Source organism: Molothrus aeneus, chromosome 7 (genome assembly GCF_037042795.1).
Source record: "Molothrus aeneus isolate 106 chromosome 7, BPBGC_Maene_1.0, whole genome shotgun sequence".
Taxonomy (NCBI): Eukaryota; Metazoa; Chordata; class Aves; order Passeriformes; family Icteridae; genus Molothrus; species Molothrus aeneus.
In genome coordinates, this window is record NC_089652.1 from 12,572,078 (window position 1) to 12,596,105 (window position 24,028).

The window sequence follows — 24,028 nt, forward strand, 5'->3', positions numbered from 1 at the left end:
TATTTGCTGAGCTGTACTTCTGAATAGCATCTAAGTGCCTTGTAGTTACTCATCAAGCTTTTTTTGAATGTATCTTTTCAGAAGACCTTAATAATCTCTTTATTAAAGGTAATATTTTATGCATGGAATCACTGACAAAAATTATTTTTCTTTCTTTGGCTAAAGCTACCCAGAGTGAGGAGCGGCTGTGTGCATTTAAAGACCCCTATCAGCAGGACCATGGAATCAGTGAGAGCCGAATCTCCCAGGAGAATGGCACAATTTTGTGCATGAAAGGTAGTACCTGCTATGGACTTTGGGAAAAAACACGAGAAGGAGACATACATCTTGTAAAACAAGGTATGTAACAGTTCAGTTTTAATGCAGTAGTTTTGTTACTTATTTCCCTTCTTTGTGATCTAGCCAGCTCATCCAAAGCTGCACAGGTGCAGAACTAAACTTCTTGCACATTGTTAAAATGCATAATTTTAAACTTCCCATTTAACTATTTTAAATGTGAACAGAAAGTTTGTTTGAAATTAATAACTTCTAAAAGAGACCAAAGGCATCAATGTACAGCTGAAAGAAGAAGCATTCAAATTTCTTGTTACATAGGATGTCCAGGGGAAGATGGCTTTCTTGAATTTCAGTGTATGTATTGATGTAATGATAAATTTAACAGCAAGTGTCTTATTAAGTAAAAAGTGTACATTCATATTGATTGGATGTTTGTTTACAAAGGAAATTGCAGCTATAGTTCAGATATCAGTACTGTAATTGAGTGATGTTCTGTGGGGAGAATGAAGGTCGGAGGTGTGGAGGGCCTTGCAGTTTCTGAAGACAGGTTTTGATTGTGATTCTCAGGGATTCTTCTCTTTTTTACTTGGATGCAAGTTAATGTAGTATAAGGCTGAATGAAAATGCAGCTGGTGTTTACAAATAGCCTGTGGAGTTGTAGTCCATGATTCCTGTTTGATCTGGCAATCTGCTGAAGGGAGCAGCTTGACTCCTCACCTCTGCCCCACTGCTGCCCCTTTCCCTTCCAGGTATTTGTGATTTAATGACATTTAACTGCTGTTGACCATGCTTGGGAATGAACAGTTGCTGCAGGGACAAAGAACCTGGTATGAGCCAGGCAATAAGCTGTGGTCCTGTAGAAAAGTCCAGTGATGCTGTCAGTGAGGAAGGGCAGAATTTTGAAAATTATGCAAGAAGCACCAAGCTGTAGATGCAGTCTTGTGTCCTAAGGAAGGGATTGGGTCACAACTCATTTAGTCTGTGGACCAGAAAATGGTGATATGGTCTGTGGTATCAGAGAGATGAGGAATAGCATATTTCTGCTTAGAAGGCTCAGAAATTCAGATTTTATCATAGTAAGGCAACAGCTGAATGTTGGCCTTCATCCCTGCACATATTTTCTTCTCCTTGGCTATGGGGAGTTCTAAAAGAAATTCTTCAGGTTTAGGTTTAAAAGATGGTAGTAAAGTCAGACAAGCAAATTATGATAACTGTTTTCACCCCACTATGTAATGTTTAATCAGGTAATGTATGGATTTCTGTAGGTGTGTTTATCCAGTCAGTAGAATTAATTTTATGCTTACTTGAAAAAGAAAAAAAAGTAATTTGCTTCTTTTTGCAGGTTGCTGGTCTCATATAGGAGACCCCCAGGAGTGTCACTTTGAAGAGTGTATAGTTACAACCACCCCTTCCTTGATTCAGAATGGAACATACCGCTTCTGCTGCTGCAGTACAGACCTGTGTAATGTCAACTTCACAGAAAACTTCCCACCTCCTGACCCCACTGATACAACACCTTACAGTAAGTCAGATGTTTGTGTTTCTGTCTTTTCATGATATAAAGATTTTAAGAAAAGAGCTTTCTTTTTGTGCTACTGTTAAATGTGAAACCTGTGACCTTTCTGTGTCACAGGGATGACAAACAGAACAGAGCTTTCCCTTAGGAAGTTTGTCACACTCATATTCCACATTGCTCCACAAAGAAATGCTTACAAGATTGTTTGTATTGGCAACTGCTGAATACAGATTATATTTTTCAAAATGGTCTCTAATCTTGTCTGTTTTGATATTTGGATGCTCAACCTCAGAAGCCTATGGAGGTATTCAGAAGATTCATGACTTCTGTTGAGAAGAGGCCAGTGGTTTCATTAACACTATGGTACCTTTGGAAAGGTACTGACCTGTCTGGTCAGTCATGAATCACAGGTAGTTTTGAGTGGTAGAACTGGTCTTGTATCAGAAGTTCTCTCCAACAGTCCCTGAAATCTGACTTCTTTCTTTTGCATATCTCTGGTAAGGGCTAACTTTGACATAATGCTCAAAGAATATTAGTTTGAGCAACGTAATTTTCTTTTCAGTTATTTATTATCAAATCAGCCTAACATACAGATCCAAATCAAGGGATCAGACCCCTTAACCTGGTATGTCAGAAGCAAGATCATAATTAGCAGGTGCACTGCTACACTGTGTTCCAAAAGTTAAGAACCTGTGAAGAAGCTGAGTTAGTGGCCTAATCTAAACATTTGGATAGCCTTTTCTACATAAGAATTGTGAGAGGGAAGTTGAATAAAGTTAGGTATGTAAATGGAGGTACAGCTGTTCTGTACATCAAGAGTTCTTTATCAGTGGAAAGTATTTTGGGAAATGAAGGTGTGTAATTGGATAGCATTTACAGCTGTAGAATGTCAAATGAATAGCTTGTGTTTAGGAATGATAGTGTTTGAATTAACTTCAGTGTGAAGATGCTGATACTTATCACTGGTGCTTTCAAAAATGGCTGTAGGGTCTGGTATTTGTAAGGAAGTTGGATCAAAATGAGGGTTTGGTTTGGCATGCTAAAAACCAGTGATCTTTAACTTGGAAAGTGTGTACAGTATGAATGGGTAAAGCAAGTTGGTAGAACATGCTGCCCTTTAGATGACAGTACTGTTTGTACAACCAGTAAACAATCACCATTTGGAATCAGTGTCACTGTGCAGTGCAGAACAGACTCTGCTTGACTTTGGTAAGAGTCATCCCCAAATGTAACTGGAGTTAGTGTTGTGCAGGGAAATTAGACAGGAGGAAAAACAGCTGTAAAGGTAATTCCTTGTCCCTTTCTGGAAGACCAGGTTATTACCAAATGATTTGTGCTTGTTCTTCTCAAAGGATAAAAATTACAAGCTGAATTGATTCAGTTGTTGAGCAATAAGATCTTCAAATAATTTTAAATGGATTTTTTGATACCAAAGGATCTATCTTGACTTGCAAAGGGGTGGGGGGGATGGGGTGGATTAAATCTGCAACACAGTCCTTAATTCACCCAGCTGTAATTGAGTGCTGCAGCATACATTTCTACTGACTCAAACTGGTTTTGTTATTGTGTCACCTTCCATTTTCATAATAGGCAAATTTGGCTTTAGGCATAAGCACAAGCAAAGGAGGTTGCTTCAGAGCACAATTGTCTGTCTGCTTTGACTGGGTTAGGAGATGGAGATGGGCCGTTCCAGCAGCAAGGATGGCCTTGTTTACCACTCTGGTGTTTCATTTGTGAAGCTCTACCATTGCTGCATCTGACAGAGATGGAGCTGCTCCTGGCTGTTCATATCCAGCACTCTGGTACCACCATTCTGGAGGTACAGGATACTTGAGAAAGCTGAAGGGGTGAAAAAGCAGGGAGGCTGCAGCACACAGATCCCTGCAGTGTTGCTGACCCACATTCCAAGTGGTGGAGTGTTCATGGTCTCTCAGCTCCTTCCAGAACCCATTTTTGTGCTAGATTGTGCAAAATAAGATATATTTTGGCACGTGTATTAAGTACAGAATTCTTTGGCAAGGTTGAGTTTTTATAGAATTTTTGGGAAGCTTTGTATTAGTTACTGGATACCTTTCTTGGGCACCCTTCCAGCCTTTCTGTTATAGTTGACAGAATGCTGTAAGGACATTAGCAAGGTTAGCTGCACAGGCTGTGGCAATCTGTGTTTCCATACCTTTTAGATTATTAAATTGAATGGGTCACAGTCACATGGGAAATCTTCTGCAGAAGGTTATTTCACTATAGCCTGTGAACTGTAAGAGCATTATTTTTCATCTATATTTTTGATAAAAAAAATTCTTGAATGGCCCAAAGTAAGGTATGAGACCTCCTAGACAATCCTGGAAATGTTGAAGTGGAGGTGACTGGTGTACAATTATGTGAAGCCTGATTAATTCAGCCAACAGATAACTAAGTATTTGTAAATGTTTTTTTTCTCATTTCCAGTAAAATCATACAGAATAAAAAGTTCCTGGAATGACAAGCAGAAATTCAGCTGTAGTTTAAAACCTAATGGAACCCGAAGACCTTGCTGATGACCCTAATCAATTTAAAGTTTAATTTTTAAGGAAATTTGCAGTTATTCTTTTAAAGATGTTTCCTTGCAGCCAAATTAAGGATCTGTGGAAACAGCAGAATACTGTTAGGCCCTTGAGCTAAATCCACCCAGAATAAGAATGGAATAAAACAATTACTTTATACAATCTTTTGGTTGCCATTTTTCTATGATACTGAACAGTGGTGTGTTGAAAGATACAGCTAGACCATAAATGATTCAAGAAGACAAAATTAAGATCTTAATACATGTTAGATATACCAAACTATCATTGTCGTAACATATAGCAATTAGAAAAATTAAGTGTAACATTTAAGATACTGTCAATGTTGTTTTTAGGATGTCAAAACATTTATCTCACAACTGTATCTGTGTAGAACAGAACAGTTTGTTGTTTTTTTTTTAATTTATGTTTGATTAGAGTATAAATACATATAATCCAACCTTCCTGTAACAAAATTTTTGTACAAATGAAATATAAGATTGAGGACAAACAGGTTCTTGAAGCCTGAAATTTAATCCTTACTGCTTCCTAATGTGCAGCTGGTAATTTAAAACAATCATACGTCTGAGTGGTCATAATATTCATCTCTTCTATCTTAAAGATAATCCAGGCAGATTTGAGTAGCTGTTAGTTGCTAATCCCTCCAGCTAGAATTTTGCAAATACTGTAGGGTGGGTGATAGTCTAGAAGCCACACTCTGGAGGTATTAAAAAGGCAGAGATTAAGATAGTTGTATCCTGATGCCAGGAGAAGTAGTGGTTAGAGAATGGCGTCTGTTTCTCATTTCAAGATTTGCCTGTGGAGTTTGGAGCTGCTCAAATGCAGATGTTCAGAAAAAACCGCTCATTCTCTATCTTTAACTTGCACTTTTGCAAGAAAAGGGAAATATGTACTTTCTTCTTTGATAAATCTCTCATGGATAGATTCACTGTTCTTCCATCTTAGATTTTCAGTCAGTATACTCATATACCCCTTAACCCTCTCTAAAAGGGGCCAGCTGTGGCTTCCTGGGTCAGTGTGTTGAGATGTATTTACTTTGTTGGCCTTGTCAAATATTTAGTTTGACATGCTAAATATCTGCCTGTTATGACTACAGAATGCTTCCTAAATTCTGAGACTGTTTTGAAGACAAATTTATTAGTTCTTCAATCATTCATAATAGCCAGTTAAATAGAAATTAAGTAGCTAAATGCTTAAATGATCTCTCTTGTTGGTCATAGATATATTGCTGTAATGAAACATTCACATTAAAATAACATCAAGATGAAAGAGCAATTTTTAATTATTTTTTCCCTTAAGGCTGCTTCCTGGTGCTGCAAATAAATTAATGTAGCAGCAACTGAGTGTTAAGAATGTATTTTTCTATGACAGGTGGTGTATTTGTGTGATATGTGGAAAAAATCCCTGGCAAGAGTTGAGCAGTTACTGGTACATGTGGTTGAATATTATATAGGGTTTTCATCTCATAACAGCGAATGGCGGCTGCAATTTTTAGAGGATTTAGGAAACCTCTGTTAAATAAGAGCACTGAGTTGTGGATAGAAAGAGATCACCTCACACAATCAAGGAAGTTATTCTTCACTCTGAAACACTGATAACAGGCTTATCTTTCCAGTGTAACCTTCTTGCTTCTCTTTGCCAGCCTTCTTGCTATGTATATGAAATAGATATGTAAAAGTCTGTGTTGAAGTGTTCATGGAATTGTGTGGAAACTTTGACAAAAGCTACAATTAAAAAAAAGAAGTAATTACAAATGTATGTGGCTGGGACAGGTTAATTATGATAGTAATGAGACAGTTTTCATTTAACTATTGTTTTTGAGAGGCAGCAGTTAGACTCATGTAGCTGTGGGCACGTGGCCCAATCTAACTCCCACTGAAACTGAATTAGATCATGTCAGGCTAATTTTGGAAAGTTGTAACTCTGCTCACTCTCAGTTGTCTTGAACTGCTTTTTCTGGAGAACAGCATCCGATATTAATTTATAATTGAAATGCATTTACTTCAGCTGGGTTGCAGCACCTGAGCAGCTAAGTTTGTAGCTGATGTTTAAGCTGGTCTTTAATTTCTGATCTGCCACTCTGTAAATAAACTTTTTCCTTCACGTGCATTATTCTTTTTGTTTTCAGGTGATTTAGATGTAAAGAGGAAATGACAAAGCTTTGCAAGGTGGCAGATCTCAGGTTTTAAAAGATGAAGGTGGGAGTGATTTACACAAGGATTAAAACTTGTACCCTTGAAATGATTGGGAGTCAGTGAGGCACCTCTTCCTTCAGTGAGGAGACATTCTATCTTGTTAATGCACCTTCCCCTATGTTATAAGGCAGGGGAGGAAATAGTAAGACAGTAATTAAGGGCCTAAATATCTCCTAAAAAAAAGAAATTTACTTTGAGACAGTTAAGCATTTGATGCAAGAGGATGGTATTGTGCCTCTGAGGAAGTTGCTTTAGGGTGCTGTAGAAAATGAAGTTGCTGAACTGCTGAAGGAGGTACAGGTGAATGTGAATGGAGATTTCTTAGTATGTGTCTCTCTTAAGAGATTGTATGTAGAGCAGCTGATAGAGAGAGGGGGAAATGAAATGTAGGGCTTTTTTTAACAATTTCTTAATATACTGGCTTCATTATGAAATATTTGGATTTTTAGCCAGCTGTTAATAAACATGTCTTCTCCTGAACCTTCAGTTGCCTTTCTGTCTAAAATTTAGTGCTTAGTGGGGTGTTTTTGCTGTTTATTTGGTTTCAGGAAATTAATTAACTGTGGAGGCGGCTGTGACACTGGGTACACATTGCTACAAATGCTTAGTGATAAGATTTGAGAAATGTTGGCTAATTAAGGCTATGTCTTGTGTCATTGCAACTGAGGGAAAAGTGATGGTGTTGTGGATTAGGGTAGTGGAGAAAGAGAAGTGAAAGTTTTTGCAGGAATCACAGTATTAAAGCAATTGCTATAGAAGGTTATTTAGAAATTCAAGTGAAAGCCTTAACTTCTGTAGAACCAGTGCAATGCTTTGCAAGTCTCTCAAGATAACTGGTAATGCTTGTCGAATAACTTCAGTTTCCCATTAAAACTGAATCTATCAAAAGCAGAATCTCTTAAAGATTGTTGGTAGCAGCACTTGGCTGTTCTAACTTCTAAGACATCATAGTCTCCTGAGATTAAATTTGAATCTTTACTGTATTTAAAAGTAAAGCTTTGATGTGAAATTGGAGTCTTGCATATGAAATGTTAGCTGTGAAGGCAAAACATACTTAGGCAGAAATCTGTATGTGTAAATTTTTTCTCTTACAGAAACATTTAATCAGGAAGATGAAATTGAAGTGTTTTACTTGCACTGACATTGAAATGTTTTGGAAATGTTTTTAAATTTCTGCTATGCACCAAACCCACAAAATGCTGAAAACCATGTTAAAAGAGCAAACATGTTTGTTTGAAAAAACAGAAACATTTCAAATATTATTTTTACGAAGACACCAAGAACCCAAAACCCAAACACTCTTTTTAAATTTTTTTTCCTTTTACGAGTACGTTCCTTACTGCTTTGTCAGCCTCTTGTTGGAGCACACTTGGTGGGAAAGGCAACTGCAGGAATTAGTAGTGCATTGTGACCTGGAGGGCCATGAGCAAGGATCTTCGGCAAAGTTCTCTTAAAAATATGCTGGAATCTAAATTTTTTTGGATGTGAGGTGGGATTTTTTCTATATCTTGACATTGCAATGTGGTGTGTTTGTTAAGTGCTAGAGCTGTATTTGTGCTTTGTTTCAGAGGGCTAAATATATTTTTCTTGAGTCGTTAGAGATTTTGGTTGCTCAAGTACATGTGAGCATAACTTCTAGTTTATTCATTTGATACAATTGTCTGATCTGCATCTTTATCACCCTTGAAGTAGCCTGCTTGTTTCTAGTACTCCACAGCGAATATTTTATTCATATTTAAGATCTAAAATTAAGAAAGGAAACACAATTTTTTTATAATGTAATCACTGGTTTTTCCATCTTCAGTAATAGTGAAAACGTGCATTTTAAGTTAACCAATATCTGTAAATAAGTGAATCACAGTCTGTTATCATGTGCAGTTCCTGAGGCACTAATTTGCATCTCAGCTGGAAGTTACTTGCTTATGTTTTATGCACTTCTAAGACTTTAAAGATCTGCAAATATCTTTGGGTAATACAAATATAGTAAAGATACTCTTTCCATTTACTGGGAATGCTGTGTACTGTCAGACTTTTATGTGTTGTATAATACATTCAATGTCATCATTAGCTGATACCTTTTGTGACAGTGTGTGTTGGGGCTCTATTGTGAATGCCTTACAGACACAAGGTAAAAGTAGATAAGGCTCCTAGGAATGATACTCTTTCAGAATGCACTAGTGGAAAGCTGGACTGTAAATAATAAAGGTAACAGATAAGGAATTGTTTCACCTCATCTCAAGGCAAAGTGGAGAATAGACAAGGGTGCTATAATTTTTATGTCTTTATCCACATGCTGCAGTATGTACTGTAATACATATATGCCATATCATCATTATTCTAAACAAACCCTATACTGCTACTTAATACAAATAATTTGAGAAATAGATAAGAGCTCTCTGGAAGGCAGATTGACATATCAGTGCACTTTTGGGTGACATAGATCAACAGGCTTTCCAATGGTGATAGGCTTCAGTAACTATTCCTCAAATATTTTAAAGCTGGTGCTGTAAGTTTTGATATTTCAGTGAGAGTTAAAACTACACCCCCGTGGAAGCATTTCTCCTTTAAAGACTTGTGAATTTTGTTTAGGTAACTCTGCTCAACAAAGCATACTCACTGAATTAGCCAAGATAGTGTATATTGAAGTCAATGCCAAGCAAAATGGAAACACTGTTTATGTTTTGTGGATGTTCTGCTTGTCTGTGTCCCTGGGCTTTTTCAAATGTTTATTTTCACGTTGGCTGTGTTGATCTCCTGCTTTCCCTGTCTTGTCATGCTAAAGGCTCCTTCCTGCACTGAGCTGGAATGGCAGAAATGGCTGTGCACAGGCTGCTCTGTGGCTCCAGCTCCTGACAGAGGGCATTAGCTTCAAAGTACTGCAGTTCTGTCTCCCTGGGCAGCCTGGAGCTGCTGGGCTTGCTGTGAACACTGTTTCTCACAACCTCCTTTGTCCTGCCATATTACCCACAAAGCATTCCTCAGGAATTTTAGCATGGCTCTGCTCTGGTTTTCTTGAACAGTTTTGCAATGAATGGAGTTAAGATTAAAAGGCACAAGAGCTCTGTGAAGTTTGATTATAAAGCACTGCTAGGTGTTGCCAGCTACTACAAATAAATTCCTACCCTGTGCCCAGCACAGTAATAGTCTTTGTCCTCAGACTACGGGCATAGTAAGAGACAGACTTGGGACTAGAGCTGTTAAGTACAAAACAGAAGATCACTTATAAATATTAGTTTATTTGGTGTTCAGTGCTATTAGGCTCATCTGTGTAGAACAGTGTTTAGATCATGGAAAACCTTTCATGTCTTTTTCTTGCTCCTTAATTTGACATTTTCAGTAAGCCTCACTTGTTTCTGTACTATGTGCTAGTTTGCTGACAAAAATCTGATTCTCTGTCGTGGTTTTGAAATAGATACAATTTATAAAGAAAGCTTTAGGGTTCTTGGCATTTTGACTTACTCTCAGAATAACCTGTTAGCCCAGCTGCTTTTCAGTCTTACCTGAGTTGCAGCTGTAGCTCTGCACAATGCCTCAGAGGAGACTGAAAGTCCAGACAAACACTTAAAATATGTTGGCCCTTCAAAGCTGGTCATTAATCACGTTTCCTTATTAAGCTGTTTTTGATAATTTTTTTTTCTTTATCTGAAAAATAATGTGGTCCAGAAAATCCAATACATTACTTAACATTGATTTCTGTCTCCTTTCCCTATAACATTTAGGATATCTTCAGAGAGGGTATCTGGAGGTAAAATGCTAATGACAATCTGGCACAATCCTAGGAGCTCTAGGTAAATAAAGCATTTGTTTTTAAGAGTGTGATGTTGTTTCTAAGGATACTTGAATTACTTTTAGACAGAAGACCTGGAGTTTTGTAGGTTAGCTGCCAGGTGGCTCCTGTGGAGCAGAGGCTGGTGCAGAGCAGGCTGTGGGTGGAGATGGCAGCATTCCCCCAAAGCAGGGAGCGGAGCTGCAGGCAGCCCACTGCTGGGTTGGATTGTGCTTGCAGGTGCTGCAGCCAGAGCCTGAACTTGAGACTGTGCTTATCTTTGTATAAATGCACTAAGAGACTCTTCTTTGTGTGATTTGAGTTCTTTCACAACTGTGCTGGTGGACCATCTTCTGTTGGGAGTGTAAAAAGGGTTAGGAGCTATACTTGATAGAAGATGTGGATTGTCTCTTTCCCTTCATCCTTTTAACATATCAGAGAAAATCTTTGCATATGGATGGATTTTGGGGATCAGTTTTTTTAAATTAGTTTTCCTTACAAGGAAAGACTCACATCCTTCTTATTAAAAGAGTGAATGGCAAATCAGCTAAGTGCCTCAAGTGTTTGGATTGTGAACGTGTGACTAACTCTGGAATTCTCAATGTGAAGTTTCTGTAACTGGGCATCTAGCTCCTGACATATGTCATCCTGGCTATAGATATCTCCATTATTTCTAAAGAACTGAAATGTCAGGGTTGTTTTGAAGTTGCCTGAGGTGATCTGTTGGCTTTCTGGCTAACAGAACACTCATGCTTGAAAAACAGAGTTCCTAGAGCATCCAGGGGAGCCAGTACAATCATTGTGCTCCTGGTCGTGTTACCCCTGATTATACAGCAATTGCAGGCTTTGCAAAGCTGCAATTTCTAAGATGGAATAACTCCTATTGTCGCTGTCCAAATGGAAGATGATGGCAGTGTATTCACTAAAATCTTGGTGAAGAGTCCTGTGAATGTAATTGTACTTAAACAGGGATTCAAGTTGATATCAAAGTCTGTTTACATTTGTGTTGGTTGTATAATGAAGAAAGCTGACTGTGCCTAATAGGTCAGACTAGGGTGTGGTGAGTTTCTGAAAAAGTTATATGGAGACCTAAATGAAGTTATAAAGAATACAGTTCCTCAATCCATAACTACTTTTGTACACCAATACTGAGTATTTCTTTATGTCTTTTTATTTTATCTTGGTATTTTGCGGTGTTACTTTTCTTAGTCATGTTGCAGTTTTGTTTTCTTTCTCTGATAGGTTTGGGAATGTTCCTTTCTTCCTTATGTATTGAATTAGCTGTTGTTGATGTATGCCATTCACTATTATTATTTTTGCTGGTTTGTATTTAAATAAAATGAATGGTGAGGTGTTGCTATGGACACTATTACATAAACATTAGAGTTAGGACACCAAGTGTTGTGTCTATTTTTGTGTGCAACAGAGACCTTTTTTCCCTTGTTGCAATTCTCATTTGGACTAAATTGTGTGGTAGGAGGTCTCATTTTTCATGTCAGCTATTTGAGGTCTGCAGATTTTTTTTGTTGTATTTTAGCTTCCATGTTTTCAGTATCAGAATGGTTATTGATCTTTCTAAAACCAAACATCTGATTTATTTAGATAGTCCATACATTTCTTTCTCAGAAGTTCTGGTTTATTTATTAGTGGTTTATTTTTGGGATACTAAGATGTTTTGTTCTGTAACACATTTTTTAATTTGAAATAAATCAATATATTAATTAGCCTTAAAATATAACTTACTGAGTTTCACCCTGTTTCAGTTTGTGTCGTATACTTCCCTGCAGAATCAATTAATGGAAAAACATTTACTGTATAGATATGTCTGAGCAGGGGGAGTTAGGAATTCAATCTTTAAAGGCAAGGAATGTACTGAAAGAAGGAGGTGTGAAGATTTTTCCATTACCTTTGCTTTTTTTTTTAATTGTGCTTTAGCTTTTTCCTCTTATTTTGAAGTAGAAAGAGTTATAATTTTCTGAGAGATGTGAGGAAGGACTTCTTTTTCTAAGACATTAATATCAAGTTGCAGTGAAATAGGAGTTTGTGATCCAGTTCTTTTAAATTCCTTTGAGATTCCAGTGAGGTGGACTCAAATGTTTAATAACTACAGTTATATACATTTATTTGAAAGGTTGAGCCTACAAAATACTGCATATATGTTTCTTGGCATTATTATTTCCTGAATGCTTCTGGAGTACCTGTGAATGATATTATACAGCTTTTGACTTTGGCCTGGATTTTTGCCTTCCCTCGGCCTGGTGGCATGAGGCTTATTTAGAATCTGCTTGCAGGCCTGTAAGTATTTTCTGAGACTAGCAAAAGATTCCTTGTTCCAGACATTGGTATTGACTTAAAGCTATATATAGTTGGAGCAAGGGTGTAAGGTATCCTTGCATCCTGTGTGAAAACACTTCTCACTTTCATAATGCTAGAACAGGAAATACAAGTGTTGGAGCTGTAGCAGGGAAAGTCTTTTTTTCCCCCCTATGCCAAATAAAAATATTTCTTTTTCTCTTATTTCTTTTTCTCTTTGAGCTGTGGTTCAGTGCCCTGTCTGTCAATTTGTTCACAAGCTGATATGTTTGTCTGAAGGAATACACTGCTGATATGTGCTCTAAACAGCTGAACCAACTGTATGGAGCCACTGTGATCATTTTTGCTTGGTTGTAGCTCTGTTTCTCCTATTAAAGCATTAACCTGCTCTAAAGTAGTGGTGCATGTAGAAATATAGCTTTAAACCCCAATAAATTAGTACTAGTCTAGTAAAACAGAAGCACAGTTTTTATGTATGTATTCCTTTGACCTGGGGGGTTTTTCTCTTTAAGAAAACTAAAACCAATATAATACACACATAAAAACTTCAAAAAGAAGCAAAACCCAAATCCACCCCCTGCTCCCCAATAGAAAAACCAGACAAAATAACCCCCAAGCATGGAGAAAATACCCACATTCACACCAACATGAACTCCTGACAGGGTAGACATTCAAACTGCAGCAAATACAGATTGGTTATATTCAAACTGTGCCTCTGTTTTTCTCCATTTCTGTTCTCTGAGGATATAATTGCAGTGACTAAGGCAAAATGGATGATGCTGAGCCTCAGTGAATTGCAGTGAGCAGTGTTCTTCCTTTGGATGCAGGTCCAGACACTGCTGTTTCACAGTGCTGTGGGAAAGCAGAGAGAATGTGGAAAACTTACTGCAAATTAAGGCACGGAAAACCAGAGAAATCAATGACAGATGAACATGTAGAAAATATTTTAACTGTTTTTTTTGACAAGTTTTTTCAATGAGTCTGAGGAGTAACTTGAGTTTCTCTGCCTGTATCAGCAGGGTCAGCAGCTCCATCCTGCCCTTGTTACCTGCAGGTGAGGCTGTGCTGTGCCCCCACCGTGGGTTTGGGTGAGCAGAGCCCTGCTCACCCTGGGTGAGACACTCCCAGCTGCAGAGCCATTCATGGCATCTCTGGAGCAAACTGGAGCTGTGTGTGGGTGAAATAAGTACAGACTGCAGGCAGGAGCATTACACACACACCTCTGAGCATTGTGCCAGGCACTCTGGGGCTGCTGTCCCCAGGCCAGAGACACAGAGCCCAGGGAGGTGCAGGCTGTCCCTGGCCAGCTGTGGAGGGTTAAATAGGAGACTTCTGTCTGGCACAAAGAGAATGGTTAAGTGAGTAAGAGCAGTGGGAGGGAGTGCATCAAGGAAAAGGTTTGAAACTAATTTGAGATTTCAGTATTTAGCTTAGGTGTGCTAACATTACTTTTCCTTCTTTTTCTACACTTAAGTGTTCTTTTCAGGAAGGTTAGTTGGTTTGGGGTTTTTGGGGAGGGGGCTTTTTTTTGTTTGTTTGTTTGGTGCGGTTTTGTTTTTATTATTTCAATTAAAACTGAAACCAGCAAGTTCTTTAGTGGAGGGGGAAATTTTCATAATAGTCTTGAAATGTTAGATACCTGTGATGAAGACAATAATAATTAAATATTGCTAAGGGAGGGGAAACTCATAAATTGTGAATCCTTGATTTCACTATATATTCCAGAATAGATCAAATGAAATAAAGTACTGAAGATATCAGTCTGAGTAGGTTCTCCCAACTCTGCTGCACTTGATCCTACACTGAGCTGGTGTGTAATATTGTAGTCTGTAGTAGACTACTCAGAGCAGGGAGTGGAGGTGAGCATAGTCCTACATTTAAGAAGACTCTGGCTGTGTGGTCATTGTGCCATGATTGTTGTGGAACAGAAGTTTCCTGTTGAATAAGGGATGCAGCGCTAAGTATTTGATTAGCTAAGATCATGTGTCACCTAAATGTTCATCATATGTTCATTTTATGCCTGCACACTTGCATGTGAGTTGGTAGGTGGACATAAGCAGGTAAATTTAGAGCTTTTTCTAGGTTTTTTTCTACCTGTATAAGAATTTAAATTGCCACTTTTTAGGCATTTATAGTGCTTAGGCCAAACCTGATGAGTAGCCTAGCACATCTGATGCCAGAAGCATGACGTGAATTTCTTGCACTGTCTTGGTAATCGTAATGGGTTATGTCTTATTCCCAAAAGTGCTATTGGCACAATGCCAGCCTGTGTTATGATAGAGCAGTTGAAATGAGATTGGAAGGCAGGCTTTTCCATTCTTTCTAGATGCTTATGGAATGAAACAGTTATCAGGTAGGTGCAGGTTTTTCTGAGAAGCAGATATGTTCTTGCAAATGCCATCAACTTCCACCTGTAATGGATCTATCTTTTGATTGTTTGGTAGAAATGTGGTCAAGTACTTGACAACTTCATACATTTTTGTAGTGAACTGGGCTCCTGACAGACCTTTCCAGGTGTTGAAACCTTGCAGGAAATGGCAGCTTAGACAGAAAAAGTGTGAAAGAAAGAAGTGTGTTGTGTAAGCATCATAAAACTCACGGAAAACTTGGATATTCTTTTTTAAAGGACAGAATGGGAACCAGAACTCTTGTCTAAAACAATAAGACAATATCTTCTCAGAGGCATAACTGATGTGATTACCTGTGAGTTGTTAGAAGGAATAAGCAAGGAAAAAAAGGAAAAAAAAAACCCAACTATGAAGCTATAGGCTATGAAGCTATAAGGCTGAAAGCATGAAGTTGATTTGCAATCATAAATCCTCATTTTTGTCCTGGTTATGTATTTTCAATTTGAGAAGGCTTATAGAGTTGCATATTCCTAAATCTAGACTAGTGATTGAAGGTGTCTTAAATTTCAAGTGACCAAACTAGGATGTGTTAAAAGTGTCTTCTATGAAGTGTAGAAATGCTTTGATGGTGACCAGCTGGGAACCAGAAGAGCCATTTGAAAACTTTGCCTGTGCCTATATAGTTTGTGATGTGTTAAAGCAGGAGCATCTGTCAGAAATGAGTCTGTCACAAGTTTAATTTTGGTTTTTTTGTTTTGCAAAAAAAGATTTCTACTTGCTCAATGGGACTTGAGGTTTTTGCCTTTCATTTAATAGGATTTCATGGTATGGTCAGGATTTGAGTAAATTAGATTGACAGAAGACTTCTTTGTATTCATTTTTTAAAAGGCTCCTTTTTCCATTCTAATTTCTACAGTATCTGTGTAAATAAATGTCTTGTGAAGGTTTTAGACTTACAGTTTAATTGTAAAGCATCATTAAAACAGCTGAAACCAATACTAAGGGCTGTGACCAGTTCAGGGATTCATTTAAGAAAGTTTTTATTACATGGAAAATATGTTTAAAGTAGAAGAGTTACAGAAGCCATATCATTCAGTATGTTTTATTCAGTCTGTGAAGTTCATCTAGCAATCATGCAGATTCCAACATCGTTTGCAAGTCATTTCCATAGGATTATGAAATGTCTCCTCATGACCTATTCAGATTTGTGTTGAAATATTTATTCCTGGTTTGAAACAAGTTTGTTGCTGTAGGGCAGACAGAACATGTTATACAAGTGAAGTCAGCTGTAACACGAATTGATAGCTTTGATGCCAGCCTTTGTACTTGATGGATGTATATTTATTTTGGCAGGGAGTTGCCTCAGATATGGTCCTTCCTCCCCTCCCATGGTCTCCCCGCTGGCTGCTGTAGCTCAGCAGAGCCGTGGCTGTGCAGCACAGCTGTTGGGCACTGCTGGGCTGGAACAGCACCTGGGAGTAGGAGGCAAGGGATGCCTGAGCTGGCCCTTGTGCTGCAAGAGCTGAACATCAAACGGTGTCTGTATTTCATCTGAAATCAAGCACTTAGATCTGTAAAGGGATTTTGCATAAGTGCAAACTAAGGATTGCCATTTATCATTATTGCCTTTTTCATCTTCATGCTATTTTAAAGTAATCAGAATAACCTTTGAAGTTAGGGGAGGTACTGTTTTCCCTATTATATACCTAGCTAACATAAAGCACTAAGAAGCAAAGTAACCTACCTAAGATCAGGCTGTTCTGTGTCAGAGCCAGAAACACAATTAAGTTTCTCTTTGTTTTATATTTCAAGTTCTGAAATTTTTTTCTTTCCTTTAGGAAAAGAAAATGCATTTACACATATCTAAGGTGCACTTGTGTGCCTTCATACAAGATGCAATTTTCTGTTTGAAGAAGGTCACTGCAGCTGGTGCCTTGGAAACAGAAGCTGTGTGGCAGAGGAGGTTATTGATTTTGCTGGGGTCCTCGGGAGGTTAAAGCCTTTCTCCTCTCTGGGCCTCTCACTGTGTCAGCTCCTGCCCTGCCGAGTGCTGGCCCTGCCACTGCCTCCTCCTCACAGGCAGGTTGTCAGGTTCCCACAGCCTTTTCTGTCCTTTATTTCCTTCTGCTTGAGGATGTCCCCAAATAGCTGCATCTCCTGTCCATGCAGTATCTTTGAGAGAGAGGTTCTTCCTGCCCAGAAACCATCTGCATCTCCATTTAAGCAAGGACAATAGAGGGAAACAGTCCTTGCTAAGGCCTCTCAGCTGGGAAGGAGAGGTGGCTTTCAGCAGGAACCAGGAGAGGTTCAGCTGCTCTGCCACCCTTCTCCACTCACTGGCAGGGACACAGGGCAAGCAGTGTCCTCAGGGATGGCCTGTGCTGGGTGGGACCGAGTGAGGAGCAGGACTGAGACTCTGAGACACCGGTGCAGACTGAGTGAGACTGCCAGTGGTCCTGGGGAAGAGAAGGGGAGATGCTGTTCACAGCGTTCTGCAGCTGCCCTGGAGTGAGGTAGGAGGGGGAATTCTGTCTGATCCCAGCTTCTGCTTCATTGCTCAGTTCCTCCCAATCAATAACCATTTCATCTGGGACATACCTGGTAAGACCAACCAGTACAATGCTAGAGCATAGAGAAATGTAATGATTATTTTCATCTTAAAATTACGGAAGACTTCTGAAATATTTTTGAAGTCCTAGAAAAAGCATTTGCTAAAGTTAGAAACTATATGGCCAGGTAGAGAAGATGATTGGGGAAAATAAGCGAGTAAGTAGGTAGGATTAATGGGAAAACAGGACATGTACATTCATGTTACATTCTCCTTCTAAACCATGATAGTAAGAGCTAGAGCAGATGTGTACCTTTTGGCAAAATACAGGCATTGTCTGAATTTATATTAGCCAGACAAACACAATCTTTTACTAACTGTGAATATTTCTAAAATATCAGACAGGTTTAACTCACAACTCTGTAGTGTTGGCCTTCAAATTTAAATTCACAAAACCTGTTATGTACAAGAATATACACTCTACAGAGTTGTACTAGAAGTACAGAAATACGTTCCTGAATTAAAGAGAGTAGGAGAAGTTAAGTTTTAGTACTAAAATACTTGCTACACTTGAGGATTACACTTGAGGATTACAATATTAAGCTGATTTAGGGTTTAGCTGATCTGGAATACTAGGACATAAACCAAATGTATAAGGAAAGATTTTGTCAGAACTCGTTCTTACCCTGTTTGTATTGATCTTGGGCTTGTACTTGAAACAGGTTGGCTGCCTAAAATTGTGCTATAATCCAGATTTCATTGCATGCTTAGGGAAATGTTTTGGAATAAACACCCTGTACAATCATGTCATTTAAATCAGTTCGTTCTTCATTGCCTGTTGCTAAGGTTGACAAGAGAAAAGAGCTATTGCTGGAAGGCAGTGAGAGGAGGTGTGCAGCTGTGCTGACAGGCCACGAGTGCTCAGTGTCCCTGCCCACGCGGGAGCAGCAGCACATCTCTGCTGTGCTGGGAACAGAGGCACTGCCACTCCCTCAGGTGTGCCCAGCTGCAACCTGCTGGGACAGGCCCAGCGTCCCACGCTGCCTGCGCCTGCCTCGCCTTCCCACCGACCAGAGGGCTGGCACGGGGGGCTGGCTTTGTCTAGGAGCAGGGGGAGCCTGGCTGCCTGGCAGACAGCATTCCTGGGCTTCAGCACTCTTGGAGACATGAAAAATGCAGCACAAGGGATCTGAGCTGCCTTTTCTGAAGGATCTGAGGGGTTGGTTGTTAGCTCATCCGTATAAAAACAGGCATTTCAGTGTTTTGATGTAATTTTTTGGGCTCTATTTTTGGTGCCTGGGAACATTACAGACATGGAATATGTGGCTATTAACCTGTTGGAATTAAAATAACTTCAAATATCCTTAAAGAGGCTTTCTGAAGCACTCATTTTTTTCCATTGCAGCACATGTAGTTCTTGATCCAGTGCATTACAGAGGCTGGAAGGGTGCCATATGTTAAAGCTGGTGTTACCATTTGGTTTGATAAGCAGGAAGTCCTGTTGGTCCAAGATGAATATAAGGGGATAATGTAAATGTTATTTTCAGCCTTTTTATTAAAAAACATTTTTCTGACTTTTGTTTCAATATGGAAGATGTCCCCAGTATATTGTTAGGTGCTCAAAGTAGCTTTCCGTTTAGCTTGAAGGTAAGGTTGAAGTGTACTCAAAAACAGTTTGACTATAGAAGCAAGATACTTCTTTTATCTCTCTAGTAATCAAATATTTATTGGTATATAGGGAACTTCAGAAAGAATAACCTAGATTTAATTTTGTGTTAGGATTGCTATTTATTTTACATACGTGATGATTATAAGGTTCTATTCAGTAGTGTTAGAAATTTTACTGAAGATCCCTGAACTCCCAGAAGAAAAGGCAGGAAGAGGAGTTTTGTTGGGTTTTGATGAACTCATTAATTTCTTCTGCACACATGTGACAAGCTGCTAATTCACCTCTCTGTATCTAGTCATCAAAGAAAGAGCACTTAGGGATTTCATAACCCACTCTCCTGCCAAAGACATTACCACTCTTGCTTCATTTTTGATTTTGATGTATCACGGCAATCTTCAACATCAAAAAAAACTCCAGATTGGGTGCTTGGTGGCAGCCAGTACAGCAGAGAAGGGCAGAGGAGGGCTTTTAGAGACAAAGTTTACATTCAAATTGCATTTTCCAGCAGCAGATTTTTGAAGAGAGATCTGCCTGCTGAAACTCTGCCACCACGGATGACTGACTTCCAGCTATAGCAGGATTCCTCTGGAGCACATTATGGGAAATAAATTTTACAGCCCAAGCTGTATGATGTTTTGAGGCATTCACTGAGGAGGCAGATGGATCTGTGATGCATGAGTGTCAGGTTTTGATGTTACTGCAAGTCTCATGAGAGACTGGTGCTTTCTGACATCCAGGTTCCACACAGAGATGTGATTATGTGAAAAGTGTATTAAAATTTTAGCTCTCCCGATGTGGAGAAAAATATGAAAAGATGTGTCATAAAGGGCACCTTATGACAATAAGTATATAAAATTTTATATAAAAAGTTAAAATCAGTCAAATATGATGATGCTAAGTGCAAAGTGGAAACATATTTGTGACTGTTTAAATCTTTTCTTCAAACACTGTAATGATTGGAAGCAAGTGCAAATTATCTGTTTCATCTAAGCCAATAGACTAGAAACCAGAGACTTGCTGTTAAGTCCAGGGAAAACATCCATTTTCAGTTATGAAAGAAAACTGCCTTAGGGTTATGGATTGGCAGGATTATTCTGTTAAAGAATGTTGCACCATCTCCCACAAAAAAAACAGTTCCCATTGTGTTTTCCATCTGCGTGTGCACTGTGCTTCCATAGAAGTTATCTTGCTAACTTCATTGTGCCTTCAAGTGCCTCCAAAATTTTATGTGAAAGAGTAGTTCCTTACCTTAACTTTGGTTTAAGTATTGAAGATGGTCATGTTGATAACATTTTGTAGTCCTACTACAAAATTTGGACATGGATCTTAATTTTATTAATAATTTGTCAAATGCTTACAGAAAGATGCAACCTTACCTCTTATACATGAGTTCATAAAACAGAATTAGGGTAGTAGTTGTTTTAAAACATACACCTGTAAAAGCTTAGGTCAATAGCAGAATTTGTTAGGAAATGCTATTTTTTCCTTTCGTCATTCTCAGCTATACATAGATTTAATAGAAAATTGGGAACAGCTCCTGCTGGAGTTTATTGTAAATGTCTGTAGACCATATTTTAAAGGTATTCCAACCTTGTAACTCCAACTTAACTAAAAATATAGGTTTAAATGCTTTTAATTAAATCAGTGTAGATGGGACTCTTCATTATGTGATAATCTGACCAGTGTCCCTGGTATCTAAAAGGCTACTAACATTTTTTTTTTGTTAAAATTTTGTACTTTTTTTCCCCTTACATGTTTTGTTATCTTCACTGAATGAATTTAGGATTTACATAAAACAATTTGGGTTGTTCTGGCACAGTGCTTATATCAGAGGCTTTCTTGTCATTTGCTCTAATGTGATGAAGACTGTACTCTCTTGCTGCAGGACAGTGGATCATTAATGAAGCAATGGTCACTTGGTCAGAAAGAAATGTTGATTACTGTCCAGAAAGGAGGAGAGGAAAAAAGACCTTATGATGTGTTTTGGTTTGGTTGGAATGTGCTGCTAGAATGCAGTAAAGGATGCATGTTTTACTAGTTGTGGAGAATTCTGAGGACACGTTTGATCCAAGCTTTGTGTAGACAAAACAGATAAACAGATTGTAATTGAGGTCTGTGAGCCCGTGGAAAAGATTGCTAATTGTATGTTTTTTCAAAGGATCAAGATCTTATCAATGTCATGAAAATTGTGCAGGGCTACTGTGAAAAGAAATGTGACTTTAAAAGCAAGTAGAATTAAATATACTTGAAAGGCCTCTTTCTGATGTGCAGAGCATATTTGTAGTTATCTGCAGCTGAGGGCCACATTGCCCCCACCCTGCAGCCTCCATCTCACACTGCTGGTGACAGAACCAAAAGCTTTCCCTCTTCCTTCTGATCTCATCCTCGCTATCACTGAGATTCCTTAATGGAAGAGCAACTTGTGCACCAGATTGGCTATGAACATATTGAATCTATCACATCAAAGAAATAGTTGGAGGATGGCGTGAAGACTCTGCTTCTTTTTAAAGTGATCTGTATGGGCAGATCTTTTGAATCCCTGTGTAATTTTACTGACTTTGATCAGAGTCCATACAGCTGTAGTTGTTTTGAACAATCAGATGTTACTGTTGTGCTGTAAAGGTTAAAGGATGGTGTTTTCCTCATTTGTTAAGACTAATGTTGCTACTTATGTGTGATATGGCAAATTAAAGAAATGTTAATATTTTGGTACTGATTGGCTTTGAGATCACTTTGCTTTTGATACATAGCTACCAGAAATCCTGTGGGAACATAGGTAATTACTTCTAAAACTGGTTTTGATTATATAGAATAATTGTATGTTTGTCTAAAATGTTTTTATACAATGCTTCTGAAAACTTAAATACACACATATATTTTCTAGAATTATTTACTAGTGTGTGGCAGATACACAGCTGTGAGTCATTTACATGAAGAGCCAGCAGATTTCTGAAAATGGAATGAAAAGCTTTAATAGCAATATAGAGATCTGGTGGAAATTTATGTGCAAATGTCCTTTATTATGTCATCACCACCATGTAAATATATAGCATTGAAACAGCATTCCAAAGCCCAAGGTTTCATATTCAGATATTAGAAGGAAACAATGTCATTGCTTGTACAGTTTCAAGGCCATATCCTTTTGTGTGTTTGTGTTGGGATACGGCCTTTAATTACACAATCAAATTTTCCCCCTTGGGACTCCTAGTTTTTCAACTTCGTTAACACTTAGTGTCTCTTCTCATGGCTGTCTTTAGATGTCTCATTGTCATAGTGACCTCTCTGGCATCCCAGGGAGCTCTCTGGCCATTGCAGTGTAGCACCTTTGGTGGAGGGTTAGAGAGAAGATTTCTGGACAGCTTTCAGCTGCCATAGGGAAAAGACTGTCCTTCCTTCTCCTCATTTCCCATTCCATTTGCTTCATACCCTCTCATTTCAGTAATAGTACTGGGGAAACAATGTGTTGAATGGTGAAGTAGGAAATAGGAGAACTTGCCTGGCTTCCTCACAGTTCATCATCCAGGCTGCAATGTTTCTCCAAGAGCACAGATGTGGGTGCTTGACCTGATGCTATGGAGTTGGCAGTGGTGGTGGGTTGGTTGGTGCTTTTTCCAGAGCAGCCTCCTGTCTGCAGTTCTCACAGTATTTGCTGAAGGGGAAGGAAGATAGAAGAATGGTGCATCCCCTTTCTGGCTCCCAGGAAGTTCTGTATGTTTACAGACTCATTTGCCATTGGCTCTTGTTACCTGGCTTTCTCTCAGTTTTCTCTCATTTCTCACAACTTTCTTTGGTCATAGGATAAATGCTAATTTTGAATTATGGAAACAGGAAGCCTACAAAAGAGGCTTTAATTTTTGAAAGTTAAATTAGAGGGAAATAAAAAGTTTTTTTCAAGCATAGGCGCAGATTGGAATACTTTTGCATTAATTAATATTACAAGCTTATGTTTATAGTGGAAAAGTTACTTTGAAGAAAAAACATTGTTCTTCCTGATGCCATTAGCACTGGCAGTATTCTTCATTGTATGTCATTCCTGGGGAAGGTTAGGAAGGCTGCAGTTTGACAACTTCCATGTGTGGCAGTATGGAAGCTTAATCCAAAAACCTCAATTCATCAAATATACTATATAAGTGCTTGGAAACTGTTATGGCAGTAATGTCTGAGAAAAGGGAGAGAAATGCTTCATGTGGTAGAAGTGCCTGCAGGGAGTGTCCCAAGAGCAGGGCTGGGTTCAGCCAGATGACTCACTTCTAACTGAATACTGGAAGCATTCCTCTTCATGGTTTGCTCTGAAATACATTCCCAGTTATTTGTGTGTACCTTGTCCATACACAGGAGCTGTTGTACTCGGGTTTTGGAACCTGAAAACAAGCCCTTTATTGATGATGAGGTCAGGACACTTCTGGGAATGGTGGCTTGTTGGTTACCAGCTGCTCCCCAGCCAGAAGGAGGTTGTCCTTCTGTTTTGATGAGTTGTGCTTTGTTTCTTTTTCTTACTTTAAAGAAAAAACAATTTACACTGTCTGCTGTGGTATTGCTTTGTGATGGGATTGGTAGACTTGGTAGACTGTAAGAATTACTGGCAAAATGTTTCAAGACAGAAGTGTGTACGTGCTGGGTATCTTCCACATGGAATCTTTGTACTGCTGCTTGTAGAGTCAGTAGATCTGGGAGCACTGCTCCCCTTCCCATTCAAGTGGGATAAGAAATTGGCTTTTAAGGTTGTTTGGGCCTTAGAGCAGTTTCTGTTGGTTCAGTTTTTGATTGTGGCACATTTGGTGTAGATCAGGGAGGCTAAGTTGAAGTTGGAAATAAAGCCTCACTAACAAATAGCAGTGA

General features: G+C 38.7%; 1 protein-coding gene across 1 annotated transcript in view; it reads left to right on the top strand.

Annotated features, from left to right (window-relative positions):
- The window catches only part of BMPR2 (bone morphogenetic protein receptor type 2), a 104,970-nt gene that overhangs the window by 51,341 nt on the left and 29,601 nt on the right, over window positions 1–24,028 (top strand). The window contains exons 2-3 of the mRNA XM_066554016.1: window positions 166–339; window positions 1,619–1,798. Of these exons, the coding sequence (XP_066410113.1) occupies window positions 166–339; window positions 1,619–1,798 (354 nt within the window). The remainder of the gene's footprint in view (window positions 1–165; window positions 340–1,618; window positions 1,799–24,028) is intronic.